General features: G+C 44.0%; 1 protein-coding gene across 14 annotated transcripts in view; it reads right to left on the bottom strand.

The window, feature by feature from the left end:
- Nucleotides 1–23997, bottom strand: part of TRIO (trio Rho guanine nucleotide exchange factor) — a 3493742-nt gene that overhangs the window by 2145409 nt on the left and 1324336 nt on the right. For all 14 annotated transcript variants that reach the window (XR_012724343.1, XR_012724344.1, XR_012724345.1 and 11 more), the window contains exons 38-40: nucleotides 8080–8323; nucleotides 6084–6370; nucleotides 4570–4740 (exon numbers count right to left, since the gene is read on the bottom strand). Coding sequence is in view for 11 of the 14 variants with exons in the window: in XM_075314973.1 (XP_075171088.1) it covers nucleotides 4570–4740; nucleotides 6084–6370; nucleotides 8080–8323 (702 nt within the window). In the remaining 3 variants the exon portion in view is untranslated. The remainder of the gene's footprint in view (nucleotides 1–4569; nucleotides 4741–6083; nucleotides 6371–8079; nucleotides 8324–23997) is intronic.

The raw sequence follows: 23997 nt of genomic DNA, 5'->3' as shown, positions 1-23997 counted from the left end.
GACTCCACATCCACGGCCTCCACCAGCACAGCTACCAGCAAAAAAAGGAAGAGATGTAGCTTCTGTCCATCTTTCTGTGACAATAAGACTAATCTGACATGTGCTGGATGTTCAAAATATCTGTGCAAAGGACATGTGTCTTATTATTGTGTTCAGTGTAAAAACGCATGAACATGTTCAGTTTATTCTTTTTTCTTTCTAAAAAGGTTGAAGTTTTTATGATTTTTCATTTGTTGAATTATAAAATTTGTTTTCAAAAAGTTAAATTTCATGTTTTAGTAATAGTAATGTAAAGCTTCTTTATTATTTGTGTGCAGAATGTCAACAATCGAAGATAATTGCAAAAAGCCTGTGTAACCTTTTTATGAAAAAAAATAAATAATTAAGTTTGAATTTAAATTTTTTATTTGTTTATGATCAACCATGTTCACATACAGTATATCAATGAAAAAAGTATTCAAATAAAACAATTATAGTAGCTAAAAATCAAGAATTAATAGGTCGGGTCATATTGACCCGGAAACAGTACAAGTGTATAGCAAATGCGAACAGAACAGCAGGGTTAATCATGGCAGGTGTCTCCCCGAGATACCTTCCATTATTAACCTGTAAGTGAAAGTAAATAAACACACACAACGAAAAATCCTTTATTTGGAATAAAAGACAAAAAAAACGCCTCTTTTACCACTTTATTAATCCCCAAACACACATGCAGGTCCGAAGTAATCCACACAACGCTTTCAGCTCTGCTACATGAAGCTGACAGGGAGCGCCGTAGAACATGAGTGCTCCGTGTCAGCTCCACGCAGCAACTTAAGTGAGCCGCGCTGTCACCGTAGACTTCACTCAGGTAGTGCCTGCGTGTGCGGTGATGATGATGTGTGCGGTAGTGCCGGGGTGTGTGTGGGGATGATGATGTGTGCAGTAGTGTCAGTGTGTGTGCGGTGATGATGATGGGGGCGGTAGCGCAGCGGTGTGTGCGGTGATGATGATGTGTACGGTAGTGCTGGGGTGTGTGCGGTGATGATGATGGGGGCAGTAGTGCCAGGGTGTGTGCGGTGATGATGATGTGTGCGGTAGTGCCAGGGTGTGTGCAGTGATGATGATGTGTGCGGTAGTGCCGGGGTGTGTGCGGTGATGATGATTTGTGTGGTAGTGCCGGGGTGTGTGCGGTGACGATGATGTGTGTGGTAGTGCTGGGGTGTGTGCAGTGATGATGATGAGTGCGGTAGTACCGTGGTGTGTGAGGTGATGATGATGAGTGCGGTAGTGCCAAGGTGTGTGCGGAGATGATGATGGGTGCGGTAGTGCCTGCGTGTCTCTCTCTTCTCTTTCTTCTCTCTCCTCTCTCTTTTCTCTCTCTTCTCTCTTTTCTCTCCTCTCTCCTCTTTTCTCTGTTCTCTCTCTCCTCTGTCTTCTCTCGCTCTTCTCTCTCTCCCTCTCCTCTGTCTTCTCTTCTCTCTCTTCTCTCTCCTCTCTTCTCTATCTCCTCTCTCCTCTGTCTTCCCTTCTCTCTCTCCTCTTTCTCTCTTCTCTCTCCTCTCTCTTCTCTGTTCTCTCTCTCCTGTCTCTTCTTTCTCTCTTCGCTCTATCTCTGATCTCTTCTCTCCTCTCCGCTCTCTCGTCTGCTCTTCTCTCTCTCCTCTTCCTTCTCTCTCTCTTTCGCTCTTCTCTTTCTTCTCTCTCTCTCCTCTCTCTTTCTATCTCTCTTTCTCTCTTCTCTGTCTCTATCTCTCCTCTCTTCTCTCCTCTCACTTCTCTCTTTCTCCTCTCTTTTCTCACTCTTCTCTCTTTCTTTCTCTCCCTTCTCACTTCTCTATTTCTTTCTCTCTCTTCTCTCGCTCTTTCTTTCTCTCTCTTCTCTCTTTCTCTCTCTCTCGTTTTCTCTCTCTTTCTCTTTCCTTTTCCCTCTCTTTTTTTTTTGCACTGATGCATCAGCTGATTGTATAAACGGCTTTTATACAATCAGTTGATATGTCACGTGATTCAGGTCCTTGAACACCTGACACATCATCTGATCGCTTTGCATTTCCCAGCTGCCTGGCTTTACCCGACTGGCGATCAAAATACGGCAGGATCCCACTTATTTTTTTTAACTATTTTTTTAAATAAAAAAAATTAATGGGCTTCCCTGTGTTTTGATTGCCAGCCAAGGTAATGCCAGGCAGATGGGGGTGGCAACTCGTAGCTGTCTGCTTTATCTGCGCTGAGAATCAAAAATACTGCGGTGCGCTACATAATTTTTTTAATGATTTATTTTTACAGTACTGTGATGTCAGGCAATCAAAATACAGGGAAGACCATTTTTTTTTAAGTTATTTAAATAAATAATTAAAAAAAATATGTGGGCTCCTGCTGCAATTTTTGTATTGGTAGCTAAGGGTAATCCAAGCAGCTACTGGCTGCTAACCCCCACTACTTGGTGTTACCTTCACTGGCAATGGAAAATCCAGGGAAGCATTTTTTATTTATTTATTTATTTATTTTTTTTTTAAAGTTTTTTGCCAAAAAAAAAATGACTTGGGCTTCGCCATTTTTTTGTATGCTAGCCAGGTACAGCAGGCAGGTACGGCTGCCCCCAACCCCCAGCTGCCTATTTGTACCCGGCTGGGAAATACAAATATAGGGAAGCCCTTTTTTTAAGTACTTCGTGCATTTCATGAAATAATGAAAAAAAACCAAAAAACAACACATGGGCTTTGCCCCATTTTTGTGTCAAGCCAGGTACAACTAAGCAGCTGGAGATTGGAATTCGCAGCACATGTTGGCCCAAGCTTTCTGAGCCCCTCCGCTGCGAATTGCAGTCCGCAGCCGCCCCAGAAAATGGCGCTTTTTTAGAAGTGCCATCATCTGGCGCTGTATCCAACTCTAACAGCAGCCCTGATGCCAGGTGGCTCACTGGGTAATAAAGGGTTAATATTAGCTTTGTTTTACTAGCTAGTATTAAGCAGAGATTCTTCATGTCAGGCAATTTTGACCCAGCCATTAAGAATCTTCAATAAAGGGTTAAAAAAACCAGACACCACACAGAGAAAAAATACGTTAGTAGAAAAAAAATACACAGACACAGTTAGAGACTCCATGTTTATTACTCCCTCTCACTCCTCCACAATCCTGATCTTCTGTCTTCTTTCTCCTTCAACCCATGCAGCTCTGCTACATTAGACAGCAATGCATGGGAGAAAGACGCTGCTGCTTCCCGTGCAGTCTAATCACTCTGTGAGTGAGCAGAGGCTGCGCGTTGGAAAGCGGTGACGTCACCACTGCCACCGTTGGAATAGTAACCTGACAGGCGGGTTACTATAGCAACGGTGATCTCTGATCACTTGATTCCCGGCGCCGCTATTCACCAGCTGTGACATTCAGTCCCTGCATGTGGGCTGTCTCTGTAAAGAGCGCCGACATGCAGGAATGGGGAGCAAAGCATGTGCCTAAGCATCTCGCCGGTACACAGAGATGCTCGAACAAGCACCGCGTACCGGAGAGATGCACTGCATGACGTAATAGCCATGTGACCAGTCTGTAGCCAATGAGATGTGACTGGTCAGACACGTGATTGGTCACATGCTATGACGTCATGGAAGGTCCTATCATCAGTGATGGTTACTGGGAGGGCACAGCGATGATCAGAAGGAGAAGGGCGGGAGACAGAGTCTGCAGGACGCGTCGCGGGGACCTTTAAGTATAATGGCAATGTTTATTAACTGTATGTGTATATGTATAATGTGTTTGTATGTGTTTGCCTGCCATTGTTTTCAATGGGGTTCGAAGGTGTTCGACGAACACACCCGCCGTTTGACGAATCGAACCAAACATGAACACTAGGAGGGTGGCTCATCTCTAGTGATGACGTCACTGCGCTTCGCTGCTGATCTGTCAGACCGCTGACAGAGTCAGACACAGCAGGGAGAATGATGAGAGAGAGAGCGCGCCGCTCCATCTCATCATTGCTCTCAATTGTATCGGCAACTGCAATGCTGATACAACGCGCGATCATCGGCGGGAGGCGGCCGGTGACAGCGTGGGCACCGGGCCCCCCTGACTAGCGTTACACCACTCCTGCAACCGTGAGTGGGCCCCCCGGAAGCCCAGGGCCTCGGCATTTGACCGGGTTTGCCGGGTGCTGATGCCGGCCCTGGTGCCAACACTTTCGGCTATGACTGTACATATATAGGCGCTGTACAGTAACGACAATTGGGATTCAGAGTCCTGAAATCCCCACAGACCAGTCAAAACATTGTTCTGAAGTGCAGTGTATGGGTTCAACTGCAAGTCAATGATTCTGCATAAAAGTCTCACTTTTGATTCAGTACACAACTTGTTTAGGTTGTAAATACAACTGTCATTTGCTCCATGGACAGTTTAATTCTTTTTATCTTACACATGTTGTGTACAGAAAGAATATCTGGACATTATTTTGTGTCAAAAGAATACAAGGTCAGAAAAATATAACATGAAATGGGGGATTATTCTAAGACTTGAAAAATGGATATAGTAATGTCAATTTAATAATGTCACAGAACAATTAAATATTTGCTACTATTGAAATTATGTGAAAAATTAAAATACCTTTTCATCCTGAGAATCACACTGAAGAAGACAATGCTGTTGAATAGCCATAGGTGGTGGTAGGGGAACTGCATCTGGTCCTTCCTCACTTTCCTCCTCTCCACAGCTTTGCATACCAGATGAAGATGATTTAGACAGTGTGCCACTACTAAGTACCTCATTTCGTACATGCTATTTGGAAAAGGTAAAAAAGGTAACATATTCTGAGTAAGCTTAAATATGTAAATAGGTATCAAAACGTTTCTAATACACACTTATTTTATTACTACATTAAGAAAATCAAGACAAAGTAACTTGAAAATTAGAATCATCACAATTTGCCTCTGCTGGGTAGTGTGTAATCAGAAATTATGCATTCATCACAACATCATCGTGAGTTCTGCTTTCAAGGGAGGCCATTAGGCCAAGCAAGACAAAAACTTACATATTTTGAAGTTTTACTTTTCTTTCTTGCCTAGTAGTTTCAGTTCCATTCTCCCCATACTCATATTATGGACTCTTTCTGCAGTGGTAAAAAAGCAGTGGTGTGTGACTAACAATTTCTACCACTCAGCTGCCACCTTTATGCTGTTTTGTTACAAAACAGAGTGAGACACTGCAGCTACATATGTCTTCTCCATGTCTCATATTTCCATTAGAACTGATAGTCCCTTTGAGGTCTCTAAAAATTTAGAGTGTTTTCATACAGGGACATGGGAATAGAGAAGAGTGAAAATGAGGTTAAGTTTTGCAACTGAACACCAACTAAAAAACAAAGGGTTCGGGTTTGGAGTTCGAATACTTTACATGCAAAATTAACTTGCGCATGCAACGCTATGCTCAGACCTATGCGAGTCGCTTGCAGCGTTGGAATGGCTCGCACTGGGGGTAACAACAGTGTGATCACATGAAGTGTGCATCCCCCAAAAAAAAAAAATTAAAATGCCCGCCCATCCTCCCCCAGAAGTGATTTGCTTATGGCTGGCTGTATGTGGGCGGAAAGTCAAATTGCCAGTGTTTCCGAACCTCAAAGTCAGTGTTTCCGAACCTCCTCGTGCAAGTTTCGGTCATGTAGAGGTTCAGTTAGTTTGCTGCCAGCGAACCAAACCTCCACAGGTTCGCTCATCTTTACATGGGAAATACAAGATGTTGGAAAAAAAATTGGTTGTTCAAAAAAATTGCAATTGGTGACTTGCAGCTGTAAAAAATAAACTAAATAATACTCAAATACTGGCACACACCTGAATTCAATGAAGGCAACTCCATAGTCTGCGTTTACCCCAGGAGTGGAGACAGTGATGTAATACTGAACTCACCGGACCGCTCCAGCCCTTCACAGGTTACAGCAGTCCTGCTACTGATGGAGCAGTGATGTCTGATCTTCCTTTGGCAGCGCAGACTACTGAACAGCGTGCGCTGGATTCAGGTGGGTTCTGGTAGAAAGTATAATTTTGTTTGCTATTTTTACCTATGCCAAGCCAAGTTTACTTTTCCTATTGCCTGAACAACCGCTTTATCATGTTTGCCACACTAACCTCTTCAATAGTCTCATCTTGGGGCGTTGCTGCACTGTCATCAGAATCTTTTTGGTAGTTTGAGTCTGTGTTCTTGCGCACTTCTCTGCTTTTTTTATGTTTATGAGCCATCTTTTTCACATGTCCGTCAGCTTTTCCACTGCTGAGTCTCCTCACTGGGCTTGTCAGCCATTTCCTCAAAGTGTTACCATGCCGCTTAGGACCTGGAGAGCTTTGTGTGGTAACCATATGTGGTTGTAATGAATTAAAGGAAGCTGGGGGACTAGCATCATTACCAGATATGGAGTCTGTATAGGAACAAAATACTTTAGATTATTTAGAATTTTTACTATAGAGGAATTTACTTTCAAATTTAATACACTGTATCAAGCTCAACGGTTTAATGAATAAAAATATCGTTTCTCATCTACTACTTTCCTCAGGTAGTTGCCTAAAAACTAAACAATGCATTTCTATTACCTGCTATCCCTACTTTGAATATACTTTCATGCTAATAAATGTAATTTATTAGCGCTTTGGTGGTTTGCACTGTATTCCTCCTGTTGGTAGCTGTTCACATTCAGTTGCCTCACCCTTTTTCACAGGCATTGTTAATTAAGCACCATACTTGGATGTGGTCTGCCTTTATCAATGGTTGCTGTCTGACACTGGGAAGGTCAGTTCTGATATAGTCCTGGTATGTGTAGAGTTTGCTCCACATGCTGGGACCTAGGCTGCCCTTTATCCACTATTGCCTCTTTTGCAATATGGAAGCGGTTATATACAGGTTACAGGTATGTGTGCTCCATTATGGTTCTGCTTTTAATTTTATCTATGAGGCCACATGGCAGATGAAATACATAATATGGAGTAGGACCCCCCTATTGAGATTTGCCGTAACGTTGGCAGGGGTGGCTCAAAAAATTGATCAATTATTTGCTAAAAATCTCTTTTTTTTCTTATAGTACAGTTTGAATAAATCTGTGAATTTGCACTTTTTACATAATGCATGCCATTTTCAGATCGTGTTGGTTCTCCTCTCTACTTTCCTCAGGTACTTGCCTAAAAACTAAAACATGCATTTCTATTACCTGCTACCCCTACTTTGAATATACTTTCATGCTAATGACTGTAATCCCCACTTAGCAGGCATTTTAGATTTATTAGCTCTTTGGTGGTCTAAGGCTATGTGTGCACGCTGCGTTTTTTTGATGCTGCATTTTTGTGCGTTTTTGGCCGCTAAAAACGCACAAAAACGCATCAAAAAGCACCCGCAGGAAAAACACGCAAAAAAACCGCAACGGTAAAAACACATGCGGTTTTAACACGTTTTGGTGCGTTTTTGGCTGCGTTCTTGATCTTTGCGTTTTTCCAATGCAATGCATGGGGGGGGACACAGAAAAATGCAGGAAAGAATTGACATGTCCATTTTTTTTTTAAGCTAAAAGACGCAGCTTAAAAAAAAAGCTTTGTGCGGACAACAAAAATGAAAACTCAGACTTTGCTGAGGAAGCAAAGTGATGCAGTTTTGAGCCCAAAAACGCACCCGAAAAACGCGCAAAAATTAAACGAAAAATGCACTGTGCGCACATAGCATAACTCTTTAAGTGCTAGTTCCTTTGTCCTTTTCTTAAATCTCAATATACTGCAAGATGTAGCTTGTAACTGACGGAATTGAAATTGTTAATAAAATAGTAAAATAATATTAGGCAGCAACTATGTTAAAAGGAATCTGTTTTTGTATAAACTTGATGTATTTGTTAATAGAAATTTAAAAACTTATGTAATGCTTATAATTGTACTTCGGGAACCATAGAAACATGTGACTAAAATATATAAAAACACTAAAGCAGCAAGCTGAGAAAACCAAAATACATGTCAGTCAAAAACGTTTGGCTACAATTGTAGACACACAGCAAATCATGAAAGAAAATAGTCTGAAATTAAAAAAAGATAACTTCCTAAAAGATTTTTGCATTCTTAAAACCAGTGCAGCTCTATTTTACAAACTATTTACCTTTATGATTAAATATCCCTTCCATTTCCATGCTACTCCTTGAGTGTGCAATGCAGAGAGAACTGCAAGGAACTAAGCCTTCTGATGCTGGCGATTTGTCAGTTGTCCTTACTAAGCACCAGTCAGGTTTATCTTGCTGTCTTTCGAGAATTTCTACAGTCTGTCCCCTACGCACCGTTAATTCATTAGTGTTGCATGCTGCAAAATCATGTATGACTACAGTCAATTCACAACCTCCTGAAAGCTGAAAATGAATACAGAAAACATTTTAATTAAAATGCAGAATTTAAAAAACATTAACAAATTCTGAAAACTGGACTCATGATGTGGCAAGTACTTAGCAGTTTGTTTCTTCTGGACAAAGAAAACATTTAGTAAACGGAGCAAAATGCACACACCATAGCCAAATATACTGAAACTGCATGTTCCGCATACAACAGAGCAACACAATAACAATAACTAGTGATGGGCGATCACCCCAATGGTCGGGATCGGAAAGACTCGCCCGATCGTTTTGTAAAGATCGAGATTGAGATAACACAATGTTCGGTCCGATCACCGATCTTGGACTTTACAGTTATAGGATGGGGCGGGGGGGGGCTGTAAAATAAAGAATATAGTTAATAATAAACATTGTCATTATACTTACAGGTCCAGTGATGCGTCCTGCAGACTCTGTCTCCTGGGGCTTCTGCTTCCAAGTCCAAGTCCAATCATCGCTGTGCTCTCTCGGTAACCAGCACTGACTAAAAGACCCTCTGTGACATCATAGCCATGTGACCAGTCAGGTGTGAATATTGTATTACCTCGTAGGTTACGGACTGGTCACATGGCTACGTCATGCAAGATCCTGTAGTGTCAGTGAATAGGGATGGGCGAGCATGCATGTTGAGCATGCTTGTGCTCTCCGAGCATCTTAGTACTCGAGATACTCGGTGAGATGCTCGAGCACATGCTTGGCATTCCCCTCCCTGCATGTTGGCGCTCTTTGCAGAATCAGCCCACATGCCACACACTGTAATGCCACAGCCAGTGAATAGCGGCACAGGGAATCAGGTGATTGGAGATCACAGTTTCTATAGTAACCCGCTCGTTAGGTTACTATGGCAACGGTGGCAGTGGTGACGTCACCGCTTACCAACCCGCAGTCTCTGCTCACTCACTAAGTGATTAGACAGTACGGGGAGCAGAAGCGTCTTCCTCCCCCCATGCTTTCTGATATAGCAGAGCTAGATCAGTGACAGAAGACCAGGATCGTGGAGGGTGAGAAAGAGTAATAAAGATGGAGTCCATAAATGTGTATTTATTTCTAATAAGGTACTTTTTATCTGTGTGGTGTCTTTTTTAACCCTTTATTGGAGATTCTTAATGGCTGGGTCAAACTTGGCCTGACATTAAGAATCTCGGGCTTAATACCAGCGGGTAAAACAAAGCTGGTATTAACCCCTTATTATCCAGTGTGCCACCCGGCACCAGGGTCGCTGAGAAATTGGATACAGCGACAGTAGATGGCACGTCTAAGCAAAGCACCATTTTTTGGGGCGGATGTGGACTGATATTCGCAGCAGGAAGACAGAAAGCTTGGGCCACCATAGTATAATTGCGCCAACCTCGGAGGGGGACCTTGGTGCGGGGTACTGTGAGGGTCTATCCCAGCACAGTAGAGCGAGCCTCCGGTCTGCTGGGCGCGATGCTGCTGCTGGGTGCCTAGGCTGTTGGCACCCCCAACACAGCAAAGCTCAATGCAGGACATGGAGAAGCAGGAGGGGTGACGTCACCACTGAGTACGGCAGCCTGCAATTACAAGCACTAATCTGTTGAGCACTCCGTTACAGGAGTTCACTCAGAATGCACTGTGAAAGTTTTTTTCTTCACATTACCGACCTCTACCAGCCTGATCCTGGGGGCTTCCTGATCTACACTCCCGGTCATACATGGTCGCAGTGACTGCCTTTGGGCAGTGTACTATTATTTTGGTTATACCTAAGGTGTTTTATGATTTATCTTATCTTGACCACAGTATAAGGGTACCGCCTCACTAAACAACGTACCAGCAATTCCGACCACGATACGACCTGGTCAGGATCGCTGGTACGTTGCTACAGGGTTGCTAGTGAGCTGTCAATCAGGAAGATCTCACCAGCGACCAGCTACCAGCGACTCGTGTAACGATGCTGCGCTTGGTAACCAGGGTAAATATCGGGTAACTAAGCAAAGCGGTTTGCTTGGTTACCCAATATTTACCCTGGTTACCAGTGTACACCCTTACAGGCTGCAAGCGCTGGCTCCCTGTATACGTAGCTAGGGTACACATCAGGTTACTAAGCAAAGCGCTTTGCTTAGTTACCCGATATTTACCCTGGTTACCAGTGTATGCTGCTTACACAGAGTCGGTGCTCGTTGGTTTCCTGCCGTCAAATACGCCGATGTGTGCTGCACAGCGGGAGACAAACGAGCAAAAAATGAACCAGAACAGTGTGTAACGATCAGCGATTTCACAGCAGGGGCCAGGTCGATGCTTAGTGTCACACACAGCGAGATCGCTGATGAGGTCACTGGTACGTCACAAAACCTGTGACTCAGCAGCGATCTCGCTATGTGAGAAGTACCCCTAAGAGTTCATTACCGCAGTGGCAGTATCCTTTCCCCCCTTTTTTCATATTTAGTCACTCAGCAGGAGTGATTGTTATCGCTTGCAGCATTTTTGAGCTCTATATGTGGGGTGTATATTTGTAAGGCGCAGATACTTTTTGTATACAGTCAATAGATTTGACTTAATCCCTTCACCCCCCGGTGATTTTCTGTTTGTATGTTTTGCTCCCCCTCTTCTGAGAGCCGTAACTTTTTTAGTTTTCCGTTAATCTTGTTATATAAAGGCTTGGGTTTTTTTGGGACGAGTTGTACTTTAAATTAAACCATGCATTTTACCATATAGTGTACTGGAAAACAGCAAACAAATTTCAAGTGCAGAAAAACTGTAAAAAAAAAAAAAGTGTGATCGCACAATAGTTTTTTGGGATATGTTATTCACCATGTTCACAATATGATAAAACTGATGCTCTGCCGTGATGCCTCAGGTTGGTATTAGTTTGTAGACACCAAACACGAATAGATTTACTTTTATCTAAGGGATTAAAAAAATTAACGTTTGTACAAAAAAGTGGCGCACTTTTAGCGCCATATCCGAAACCTGTAACGTTCTCATTTTTTGGGATCTATGGCTCAGTGATGGCTTATTTTTTGCGTCTCGAGCTGAAATGTTTAATGGTACAATTTTTGTGCATATGCTAAGTTTTGATAGTCTGTTATTGCATTTTGCACAAAATTTGCGGCAACCAAAAAATGTAATTTTGGTGTTTGAAATTGTTTGCTGCTACGCCATTTACAGATCAGATTAATTGATTTTATATTTTGATAAATCGGGCGTTTCTGAATGCGGTGATACGAAATATGTGTATAATTTTTTTTTAACCCTTTCATTTTCAATGGACCGAATGGTAGGTGATTTGAACGTTAAGGTTTTTTATTTATTTTTTTATAACTTTTTTTAACTATTTTTTTTACAAGGTACCCTATCAATGCAAGACTGCAGTTCTAACAATTGAGCCACCGTCCGGCCCGAAACAGTGATCTATTTGTTTTATTTGGCTCCAAATGTTTTATTTTCATAATTAGTAGTAATGAGAATAATGATAAATAAAAAAAAAAAATGAATTTAGCTTTTACAGCTCAATGTTAAAGGGAACCTGTCAAGTAATTTATGTGTTCTAACTTAGTAGCAATGTGTGGCCTAGTAACCACTTCATACCCATCCCTGTGTTGTAATAGTGTGTAATGGGAATGTATAAAAATATGTTTTAGTACTTATGTGTACCCTGTGTAAATGAGCAGGGGCTCTAGCCCCATGGGCGTCACATCTCTCTGTGGGCGTTTGCATGTTTTATGTGGTATCACGCCCCTGTGGGCGTGATACCATGGATTTGCATGAGCGACGTCCCTGTCGCTCCTTGAGATCCTGCGCGTTCGCACTTACCATTCCCGCAGCCTTGTTATCAGGTTGCTTGCTTCTCGTCTTCAGATACACTCTTCGCATGACCGGAACAGCAGGAGTCTTCTGAGCATGCGCAGTGCGTGTCTGAAGCCGAGAAGCAAGCACCCGGATAACAAGGCTGCGGGAATGGTATGTGTGCACGAGCGGGATCTCAAGGAGCGACAGGGATGTTGCTAATGTAAATCCATGGTTTCATGCCTACGGGGGCGTGATACCAAGGAAAACATGCAAACGCCCACAGGGCGATGCGACAACCATGGGGCTAGAACCCCTGCTCATTTACATGGGGTACATGTAAGTAATAAAACATATTTTTATACATTTACATTACACACTATTATAACACAGGGATGGGTAGGAAGGGGTTAATAGGCCACACATAACACTGCTACTAGGTTAGAACACATAAATTACCTGATAGGTTCCCTTTAATTGATTTTGTAAAATAACTGTGGTATCCAAATATGCATTACACCCCAAGAGAGATTTGTGGAGGTTGTAGTTTCATGACGTCCATAGATTATGTGTTTGAAAACTATTGTTTGGGCACACTGTATAGCTTACAAGAAAATAAACGCCATTTAATTTTGAAGTGCAATTTTGCTTGAAATAGAATGCAGACATCATATCACATGTACAGAGCTTCTAATATGCCAAAGTAGGAAAGTAGGAGAAACCCCTAACTAGTAATCACATTTTGCAAACTGTACTCAATAAACTGGTGTGGTGAGCATTTGGAACAAAGAGGTGCTTTGAAGAATTTAAAAATATATCGCCATGTAACCAAAAAGAAAAAAAATCTGATAAAATATTGTTTAAGCCCAAATATTTCATTCTCACATGGGGAAATAGGAGAAAATGGACGACATACTTTGTTGCTCAATTTCTCTTGAACATCCTGATACTCAATATGTAGTAGGAAATGACTGTTTGAGACCATAGCAGTTTGAAAGGAAAATAGCACTATTTGAATTGTGGAGTGCAATTTTGGCAACTAACATTATGTCCAATTTGTAGAGCCCCAGAGGTGCCAAAACAGCAGAAATGGAAGACAAGTGACCCCACTTTGTAAACTTCATTCCCCAAAGAATTAATCTAAGGGTTTAGTGAGCATTTTGAACATATAAGAGTAACATACAATTTTATAACACTAGATTGGGAAATCAAAAAATTATGGGTTTTTTTCCACTAAAATGTTAAAGTAGCCCGAAAAATGAACTCCAGCATTTTTTATGCAGTTTCTTCTGAATACAGCAATACCCTACATGTGCTCAAATACTACTGTTTAGGCACACAACAAGGTTCAGAAAGGATAGGCCTGTGAATCAAGAGACATGGGCCATTGTTTAATGTGGGACTCTCTGCTACCCTTTTTAGATGCTAACTTGTGAAATTCCTGATAATGAACAATGAGAGAACAGCCATGATTTATCTTCCCCCACTCCAGTAGGACAAAATGCTCTGAAATTGGAGCTGAGGGATATAAAATCTGGCCTGCTCCTATCACTGGTTATTCTACAGGATTTCAGGCTGGGGACCATAGTTAAAGCAGGTAGATTACAGAACTGTTTGAATTATTTTTATTAATTTTTATGCGTTCAAGACATACTACTACAAATACAATTGAACAATAGGGAAAAAACAGGAAGGGCAAGTCGCCGTGGACTGGGGGCACCAACCTATTTTAACCTAGGATGCCGACCTCAACAAATAGGTAGCTACAGGTATATTGGGAAAATTTAGGGAAAATTTAGTGCACAGGGACACAAAGGGTGGGTTGTTCAATTGTATTTGTAGTAGTATGTCTTGAACGCATAAAAATTACTAAAAATAATTCAAACAAAAATTCTGTGAGTAGTCTTAAAGGTAAAAAAATAACTGTGAACTAGATTACAGAACTGCTCCACTGCCCAACAGAGTCCACAAATTTGTTTGGAAAATCCAGGTTGTGACTATCCGGTCACTGGCCATATACCACGCTGTGCTTGATTATCTTCCTAAGCTTGCTGCCATCTAGTCACTGTGGTGCTCATTAAAAGCTGCTAGTTGGAGTAGTGGCACTGGATTCCCGGTGGTTATAATACATGGCGAATAAGCGGAAGAGTAAAACTGTCACTTGGATCATCTTGTGGTCCTTGCTGAGCAAGTACTATATACCGTTGGTTGTTGGGAACCTAATAAAGTGGTAGAAGAGTTTGGCATCCTCACCCTCTGTTGTTCGAGTACTGTTCTGCCCATGGGGCAGGAAAACGAATGGAATAAGCCCCGACCGATGAGGTCTTTCTAAAGACAGGCATGCAAATGGATAAGAGCACCGCTCAGCCTCGTGTTTCCACAGGCACCATTTAATGAGCCCTTGAGGTGCCAGAAGTGTAGAAAACACCTAAAATTAACACAATTTTTGGAAATTACACACCTCAAGGAATTAATCGAGAGGTAAAGTGAGGTTTTGGATAGGTGCTCAGTGAATTTATTAACTTTGGGCCATGGGAAGGAAAAAAATTACATTTTTACAACTGAAATGTTATATTAACCATAATTTTTTTTACAGATTGGTAATAAGACAAAACAAAATATATAGTTTGTTATTCCTATTGGTCACATGGCAGGGTTCAGAAGGAAAAAGCGTTGCGTGACTACTAGAACACATGTTTTGCTAGGATGGTTAACAGGCACCATTTGCAGAGTCCCTAAAGCCCGCTACACACGCTTCAATATATCTCACAATCCGTCGTTGGGGTCAAGTTGTAAGTGACGCACATCCGGCATCGTTTGTGAGGTATCTGCGTGTGACAGCTACATGCGATCAGGATTGAATGCAAAACCGTTGATCGCAAACACATCGTATCATTCTCTAGAATTGAGCGTTTTGTTGCACGAACCTAGTCAATTGTAACGTGTGACATCCCTCATACGATTTTGTTGTCTGATGCTATGTGCGCAGGTGTGCGCTCTGCACCGCAGCAGCTTAAAAAAGGTCCGCTTCAGAGCGCAGCTGAAAAGCTGCGTTCTGAAGCGCCTCACAATGTCTGTCATGCACTAATCTCTGTCAGTCCGTCACTATCTCTGTCCCTCACTCTCAGTCCATGTCAGTCTATCCCCCTCTCTCATATACTCACCGACCCCCGATCCCTGGCGCTGCACGGCGTTCACACTGCTCCGGCGGCTTTTACTGTTTTGAAAAAGCCGGCCGCCCATTAAACAATTTCGTATTCCCTGCTTTCCCCGCCCACCAGCGCCTATGATTGGTTACAGTGAGACACGCCCCCACTCTGAGTGACAGGTGTCACACTGCACCCAATCACAGCAGCCGGTGGGCGTGTCTATACTGTGTAGTGAAATAAATAATTAAATAATTAAAAAAAACGGCGTGCGGTTCCCCCCATTTTTAAAACCAGCCAGATAAAGCCATACGGCTGAAGGCTGGTATTCTCAGGATGGGGAGCTCCACGTTATGGGGAGCCCCCCACCCTAACAATATCAGCCAACAGCCTCCCAGAATTGCCGCATACATTATATGCGACAGTTCTGGGACTGTACCCGGCTCTTCCCGATTTACCCTGGTGCGTTGGCAAATCGGGGTAATAAGGAGTTATTGGCAGCCCATAGCTGCCAATAAGTCCTAGATTAATCATGTCAGGCGTCTATGAGACACCCTCCATGATTAATCTGTAAGTTACAGTAAATAAACACACACCCGAAAAAATCCTTTATTAGAAATAAAAACACACACATATACCCTGGTTCACCACTTTAATCAGCCCCAAAAAGCCCTCCTTGTCCGGCGTAATCCAGGATGATCCAGCGTCGCTTCCACCGCAGCTGCATGGAGGTGACCGGAGCCGCAGCAGACACAGCCGCTCCGGTCACCTCCATGCAGCAAATGAAGACAGCCGTGCGATCAGCTGCTGTCACTGAGGTTACCCGCGGCCACCGGTGGATGCAGCGGTGGCCGCGGGTAACCTCAGTGACAGCAGCTGATCGCGCGGCTGTGTTCATTTGCTGTGTGGAGGTGACCGGAGCGGCTGTGTGTGCTGCAGCTCCGGTCACCTCCATGCAGCAGCGCTGGATGCGACGCTGGATCATCCTGGATTACGCCGGACAAGGAGGGCTTTTTGGGGCTGATTAAAGTGGTGAACCAGGGTATATGTGTGTGTTTTTATTTCTAATAAAGGATTTTTTTCTGGTGTGTGTGTTTATTTACTGTAACTTACAGATTAATCATGGAGGGTGTCTCATAGACGCCTGACATGATTAATCTAGGACTTATTGGCAGCTATGGGCTGCCAATAACTCCTTATTACCCCAATTTGCCAACGCACCAGGGTAAATCGGGAAGAGCCGGGTACAGTCCCAGAACTGTCGCATCTAATGTATGCGGTAATTCTGGGCGGCTGTTGGCTGATATTGTTAGGGTGGGGGGCTCCCCATAACGTGGAGCTCCCCATCCTGAGAATACCAGCCTTCAGCCGTATGGCTTTATCTGGCTGGTTTTAAAAATGGGGGGAACCGCACGCCGTTTTTTTTAATTATTTAATTATTTATTTCACTACACAGTATAGACACGCCCACCGGCTGCTGTGATTGGGTGCAGTGTGACACCTGTCACTCAGAGTGGGGGCGTGTCTCACTGTAACCAATCATAGGCGCTGGTGGGCGGGGAAAGCAGGGAATACGAAATTGTTTAATGGGCGGCCGGCTTTTTCAAAACAGTAAAAGCCGCCGGAGCAGTGTGAATGCCGTGCAGCGCCGGGGATCGGGGATTGGTGAGTATATGAGAGAGGGCTGCTAACTTCAGTTACTCAGGAGATTAGCGGTCACCGGTGAGTCCTTCACTGGTGACCGCTAATCAGGACGCAACACAGACACAGCCGCAGCATGACAATGAAGTCGGGTGAAGTTCACCCGAGTTCATTCTGACAGTGCGGCTCTGTCTGTGTCTGCTGTCATCTGCCATTCAGCTCTGCTACATGGCTGTCTGTGTCTGCTGTCAGCGAACATGTAGCAGAGCTGAATGGCAGATGACATAGTAAAAACGCATCCCACATTACACACGCTTGGCAAGTCAATAAATAAAAAAAAAAAAAGGTGCTCAATGCATACGTCACAGAACACATGATCTAAAGGATCGCACACAAAATTGACCAATTTAACATAGACTACTAACGCTCGTGTGACAGCAAATGAACGACCAACGTGAAATCTCATAGATCCCGTATGCAACCTGGGCGTGTCACATCGCAAATGCGATTGTACAACTAATTGCAACGTGTAAAGTGGGCTTAAGGCACCAGAATAGGAGAAAACTCCCCCAAAATAACCCATTTTTAGCCCTTAGTGAATTCATTCATCGGTGACTGGTGTGGCCCCATGTTTTTGTTTTGTTTTTTTTTAAAGAAAGTACATTATGAGTATTGCAGTGAAAACTGAAATATGTCACTGTAGTGCCAAATACGTTGTGCACATCGTGTGCTTCTGGAGACCTGCACTCTGTGGTATAACTAGAGTCCGATAAGCACAGATGCAAAATTTAGACCTGGATCCCCCTCCCTCATGTTGGTGAGATGTATGATCTCTTCTAACATCCCAAATCCTATAAAACAATTGTTGCCCCCATTCCCCTTCATTATGAAGTAATGTCCTCATCCAGGACCCTTTCCTGGTAAATATGGCTGGTATATCTCCACCCTTGTAAATATGTCCTCTCATCCTGATAAATATGTCCCCGCATCTATTTGCTATGTCCCCATGCTGATATATACTGTATGTCTCCATACTGGTAAATATGTCCCCATTCTCAGCCCAACCTGGTATATATGTCTCCATCCTGGGCCTCTTCCTGATACATTTGTCCCCCATCCTTATGAAACTGTCCACATCCTAGGCCCCTTCCTGGAAAATATGTCCTCATCCTGGGCCCATCTTGGTATTATATGTCCTCATCTTGGTATATATGTCCCCCATCCTGAGACGGTTATGGCAATTCGACAATAAATACAGCGTCACCAGTGAACTACATCGATGCAACGTCGATGAAGGATAGAAGGGAATAAGGGAACCAAACTACAAGTATGGTCTCAACAAGATTTCCCACTAGGGTGATGCCCGGAGGGGAAATTTATTATAAAGCTTTAACACACAGTCAATACAACTTTGACATTATTGGTCATTTTTCAATCCTTAAAGTGATTAGTTTTTAAAGCTTAATGAGAGAGCTAGATTGGTTCGATAGTATGGCTACGTAAATGGCAGTGTGTGTAGTCTTATCATATCTTGGAATAAGCCTTGCAAGTATCAAGAGTTGCAACTAGAGATGAGCGAACCTCAAGCTCGGGGTTTGGGCTCACAAAATGACGTGAAAATCCCCATGGTGAGTATTGCTCTGTGCTCATGTCTGAGTGATTACCTGCATTGTCCGCGTTGCTGCAAGTGTTTGTCTGTCTCAAATTAGGCTTCCATATAGAGAACTGAGATGTTAATAATGAAGAACAAAAAAAAAAACAGCATCTGAGGTTCGCTCATCTCATTGTGTTTGTTATTAGGGCTGAGCGGATCCGAACTGTAAAAGTACGGATCTGCGCTGTTTCAAAGATTTCCGGGTGCCGGATCCGGAATTCCGGGTGCACGATCCGGTACTGGGGAAAATAATTGAAAAATAAAGAAAAACAGAAATAAAACAGCGTTTCATACTTACCGAGACTCGGTGTCATGGCGGCACACTGCTTACGGGTGCTTACGGGTTGTGCATTCACTTCCTGTACTGTGCATCGTATAAACACAGCTTTCCGTGTTTACTTCGCACACCGGCCGTCCTTTCGTCTGTGATTGGTCGCAGGCACACACGCTCCCAGCCTGTGACAGTATCTGCCTGCCGTGCAGTCATCGCAGCTGACATTGTCGGCCCAGCCTGCGGTCGTGCGCTATGGCCGCTGGCTATGTAGCAGAACTGAAGCGGCATGGGACCTCGTATGGATTACGCCGGACCTGCAGGGCGTTGGGGGGTTAATAAAGTGGTGAAGGAGGGTGTGGTTTGTACTTTATTCAAAATAAAGGATTTTTCTCTGTGTATGTGTTTATTTACTGTCATGTATAGGTTAGTGTGATACAGGTATCTCATAGACGCCTGTGCCATTACTAACCTAAGGCTTAGCAGCTGTGCGCTGCTATTGACCCCTTATTACCCTGATTGCCACCGCTCCAGGGCAATCGAGAAGAGCTGGTATTGCACCATGATTGTCACATCTAATAGATGTGGCAATACCGGGCAACTGCAGGCTCAGAATACCAGCCCCCAGCCGGCATTATCATGGCTGGAGATGAAAATTAGGGGGGGACCGCACATTGATTTTTTTTTTTTAAATTATTTATTTAAATAATAATAATAATAATAATAATAAAAAGAAAAAAGTAGCATCACCGGCACAGCAGTGCAATCTTCTGACAGGAGCGTGCATGTGTCTCTGTGTACATGCACACTCATGTTCAGAAAGTGGCAGGCTGTGCCGGCTGATGTCATGTCAGACTTGTACGAGTCTGACAGCACATTACCGTCACAGCCGCAGTTCTGACAGGAACATGCATGTGTTTCTGAAAGCATGCACGTTCACCATACTGACCCGCAGACAGTTGCACTGCTTTCCCCACCCACCGGCCGTCCTGCCGCCTGTGATTGGTTGCAGTCAGCTGACACGCTGACACTCAGGGTGGGGGCGCATCTAGCTGCAACCAATTACATGTGTCGGTGAGCAGGAAAAACAATGAATATTGAATTGTCGACTCCGGAAGGGAAAAGCGTGACCCGGAAGCAGTGTGCCGCCGTGACACAGCCTCAGGTGAGTAGACCGCGCGCGCGCCTCCCCCCCCTATACCCTCCACAAACGTTTTTAATCTCCAGATTCTGGTCCCCATAGACTTAAATGGGCACCGGAATCCGGAGGGGAACCGGATTTTATTTTCAATCTGGCAGGGATCCGCCGGTCCCGAATTTTGGCAGATTCGATCAACTCTATTGGTTATATCTTGTTCGTGTCATAAAGTTGCAAAGTCATTTGTTTATTTGAGTGAACCAAGCACAATCTTACATTTTATAAATGTTCAGAAGATGGAGTGTTTAAATGTCATACAATAAACCAATACCTTACGTTATAATATTATGACAATTCAAACAGAATAATAACCACAATACAGTCCAAAATCTAATTATTTCCTTTACAAGACCATCCTAGCATATATGTCCCACATCCTAGTATATGTGTCCCCAATTCTGGGTCCCTTCCTGGTATATATCCCCCTTCCCTGGTAAATATGTCCCCATCATGGGTTCCTTGCTGGTATATATGTGCTTACCATGGGCCCCATCCTGGTATATACAGTCCTCATTGTGTCTCGAATGCATGAAAAAAAAAAACCATTCTACTCACCTTCCTCTGGTACCACATCATGCAGCATCCTTCTCTGTAGGAGCAGTGACCGGCAGCTGACATCAGTGTGCCTACTATGGTAACGTACAATGTCACTATCATGCGTTCCCACTCATGAGCATGCAGACGTCACCTGATGGCCTCTGTTTGGCATGTTTCATGTATTGCATTGCAGGGATAAGAAGGGTCTCTGTGCTGCAATGCATTTCAGCTGGATGTGCATCCTTCTCGGACCCAGTTGCGACTTCTGCAATCATGATCATTACACTCCTGCCTGCAGCCCTTAAAGTATTAAGTGTGTTTTCCTGCTACACTACTGCCATACACGTGGGAAGATAACTCAGGACACATTGTGGACTCAGAAAAGAAGGGGCAGTCACCAGGGCAGCCGTCAGCACCTGGCAAACCCGTTCAAATGCCGGGCCCTGGGCTGCAGGGGGGGCCCACTCGCGGTGGCAGGAGTGGCATAACGCTACTCAGAGGGGCCTGGTGCCCACACTGTCACCAGCCTTCCCCCCCGCCGAGGATTGCACTTTCAATTGTATAGGCATCGCAGTTGCCGATACAATTGAAAGCAATGATGAGAGAGGGAACTGCGTGCTCCCTCTCTCATCATTCTCCACCCTGTGACTGTCTGCGCTCTGACAGCTTAGCAGCGGAGCGTGGTGACGTCATCACTTCGTGCCTGCAGACAGGTCAGAGTGACAGCAGTGGACGCGCCGAGGAGACCGGAGCAGCGGGGGAACGAGGAGAAGTATGTATTGATCACTGTGGCCAGACGACAATGGGGGCTGTATAGTACATGAAGGTGCCTAATACTATCTGGGTCTGCACTGTGCTATATGGGGCTGAATACTACATGAAGGTGCCTAATGTTATCTGGGTCTACACTGTGCTGTATAGGGGCTGTGTACTACATAAGGGTGCCTAATGCTATCTGGGTATGCACTGTGCTATATACGGGCTGTATACTACATGAAGGTGCCTAATGCTATCTGGGTCTGTACTGTGCTATATGGGGCTGTATACTACATGAAGGTGCCTAATGCTATCTGGGTCTGTACTGTGCTATATTGGGCTTTATACTACATGAAGGTGCCTAATGCTATCTGGGTCTGTACTGTGCTAAATGGGGCTGTATACTACATGAAGGTGCCTAATGCTATCAGGGTCTGCACTGTGCTATATAGGGTCTGTGCACTACATGAGGGCGCCTAATGTTATCTGGGTCTGCATTGTGCTATATACGGGCTGTATTTTACATGAAGGTGCCTAATGCTATCTGGGTCTGCATTGTGCTAAATGCGGGCTGTATACTACATGAGGGTGCATAATGCTATATGGATCTGCATTGTGCTATATGGGGGCTGCATAATGCCATATGGGGGCTGCATAATGCCATATGGGGGCTGCATAATGCCATATAGGGCTGCATAATGCCATATGTGGGCTGCATAATGCAATATGGGGGCTGCATAATTGCATGTATGTTGTTGTATGTCCCCTCCATCCTGGTGCTGTATACCCCCTCAGAGCTGTATGTCCCCCACCCTAGTGCTGTATACTCCCCAGAGCTGTATGTCCCCCCCATCCCAGAACTGTTTTTCCCCCCAACTCAGAGCCACTGCCCCTCTTTAGAGCTGTATGCCCCCAATTGCTGTATACCCCCTTTCCTCTGTAATATGTATGTCCCCCAGTAATGTGTATGTCCTCTCTTGTGATGTATATACAGCAGTGTTAGTGTTCTCTATGTGCGGCTATGTCTGCTACTTACTGCCACCAATCAGCGTGGCACAGACACATTCCCAGGAGGAGCTGGATAGAGACAAGCGGGGAGGTGAATGAGGCTGTTGCCGGCTTCCCAATATTAGAAATATCTCTAATGTGTCTGTGTGTGCATGTATGATCTGTATCTGTGTATGGCAGTGTATAGAACTATGTCTAGATTTATGTCTGTTTATATGTGTTTTTGTGAATTTCTCTTTAAATATATAGGTGTACGTATGCCTGTATGTGTATGTATCGGTGCATGTCTATGTGTGGATGGGGCCCACTGAGACTCTTTCGCCCAGGGCCCACAAAAACCTGGAACCGGCCCTGGCAGTCACATTTAGATTTGGGAAAGCAGATTTTACTGGATTATTTTGGGGGTAGGGCCACACTGTTTTTCCAGAGCCTTTGATCTACCTGTGATGTGGAAAACCCTTATATTTGAATTGGCAGACAATAGTAACTACTAATTACCAGTAATGATGTTTCCAGAAGTCCATCATGACTGCACCACCAAAATTGCTCTTTGACCTCTACAGGGACAGGAAACACACACACACACACACACAAACACACACACACACACACACACACGAGGCTGAAAGCCCCTCCCACCCCAACCTCTTCAGTGACTTTTCAAGTGCCATACAAGGAAGGGTGCAACACAATTTTATTTTCCATCTTCTTCATACAAATGTAAACTTTACACAGGCATAAAGAAGCATTAGGAAGGGATATACGGGTGTTGTCATGATGGACTCCTGGAAACATCATTACCGGTGGGTAGTAAGTACTATATTCCAGGACGTCACATGGCAGCACTACCGGAGAATACCAAAGAAAAGGGCACTAGGGTGGGATAACAGTCTGAAGGACCTTCCCACCATAGGTGGTCTGGTGACAGGATAGGACATCTAATTTATAGTGTCTACAAAATGTATTTGGACCAGTACAAGTGGCTGCTCTACAAATCTGCTCTATAGAGGCCTCTGCTTTCTCTGCCCATGAGGTAGATAATGCTCTAGTGGAGTGAGCACTAATTTCTCCCAGGGGAGCCTGATCTGCCAGACTGTAACCTGACTGGATGGCAGACTTGATCTACCTGGCTAGGGTCGATTTTGAAGCCTTTCTGCCCCCGTTCCTACCTCCATACTAAACAAAGATTATGATCCTGCCTCCAGTTTCGAGTGGCCTCCAGGTATGCTAGCACTGTCCTTCTGACATCCAGGGAATAAAGGTGACATTCTTTTTAATTCCTGTAGTCCTGGCAGAAAGAGGGCAGGATGATCCCCTTGCAGTGAGCCTCCTGCCTCCCGCTGCTGTGAGCCTCCTGCTGCTGTGTATACCCTTAGTACTGTGTGCCACCAACCCAGTGCTGTGCCACACATGGTGTAGAAATTGGGGGAAAAGTGAGGAATGTACTCTGGGAGTGATAGGCTATAGGTGACTGTGTTATTTTCTGCAGAGTCGCGCTATGGCAGGAAGAAGTGCCAGATGAAGAGGAATAACGTCAGCTGGAGACGTCACTGGTAATTCAGTTTATTACATGTACACACACACCATACACTATATACAGAGCTCCTGTGTATAATGTCACTCATTAAAGTCAATGGTGATCACTGTATTACCTGTACACTAACACTATATACAGAGCTCCTGTGTATAATGACACTGATG

Source organism: Anomaloglossus baeobatrachus, chromosome 6, assembly GCF_048569485.1.
Source record: "Anomaloglossus baeobatrachus isolate aAnoBae1 chromosome 6, aAnoBae1.hap1, whole genome shotgun sequence".
NCBI lineage: Eukaryota > Metazoa > Chordata > Amphibia > Anura > Aromobatidae > Anomaloglossus > Anomaloglossus baeobatrachus.
This window is presented reverse-complemented; position numbering and strand designations above follow the sequence as displayed.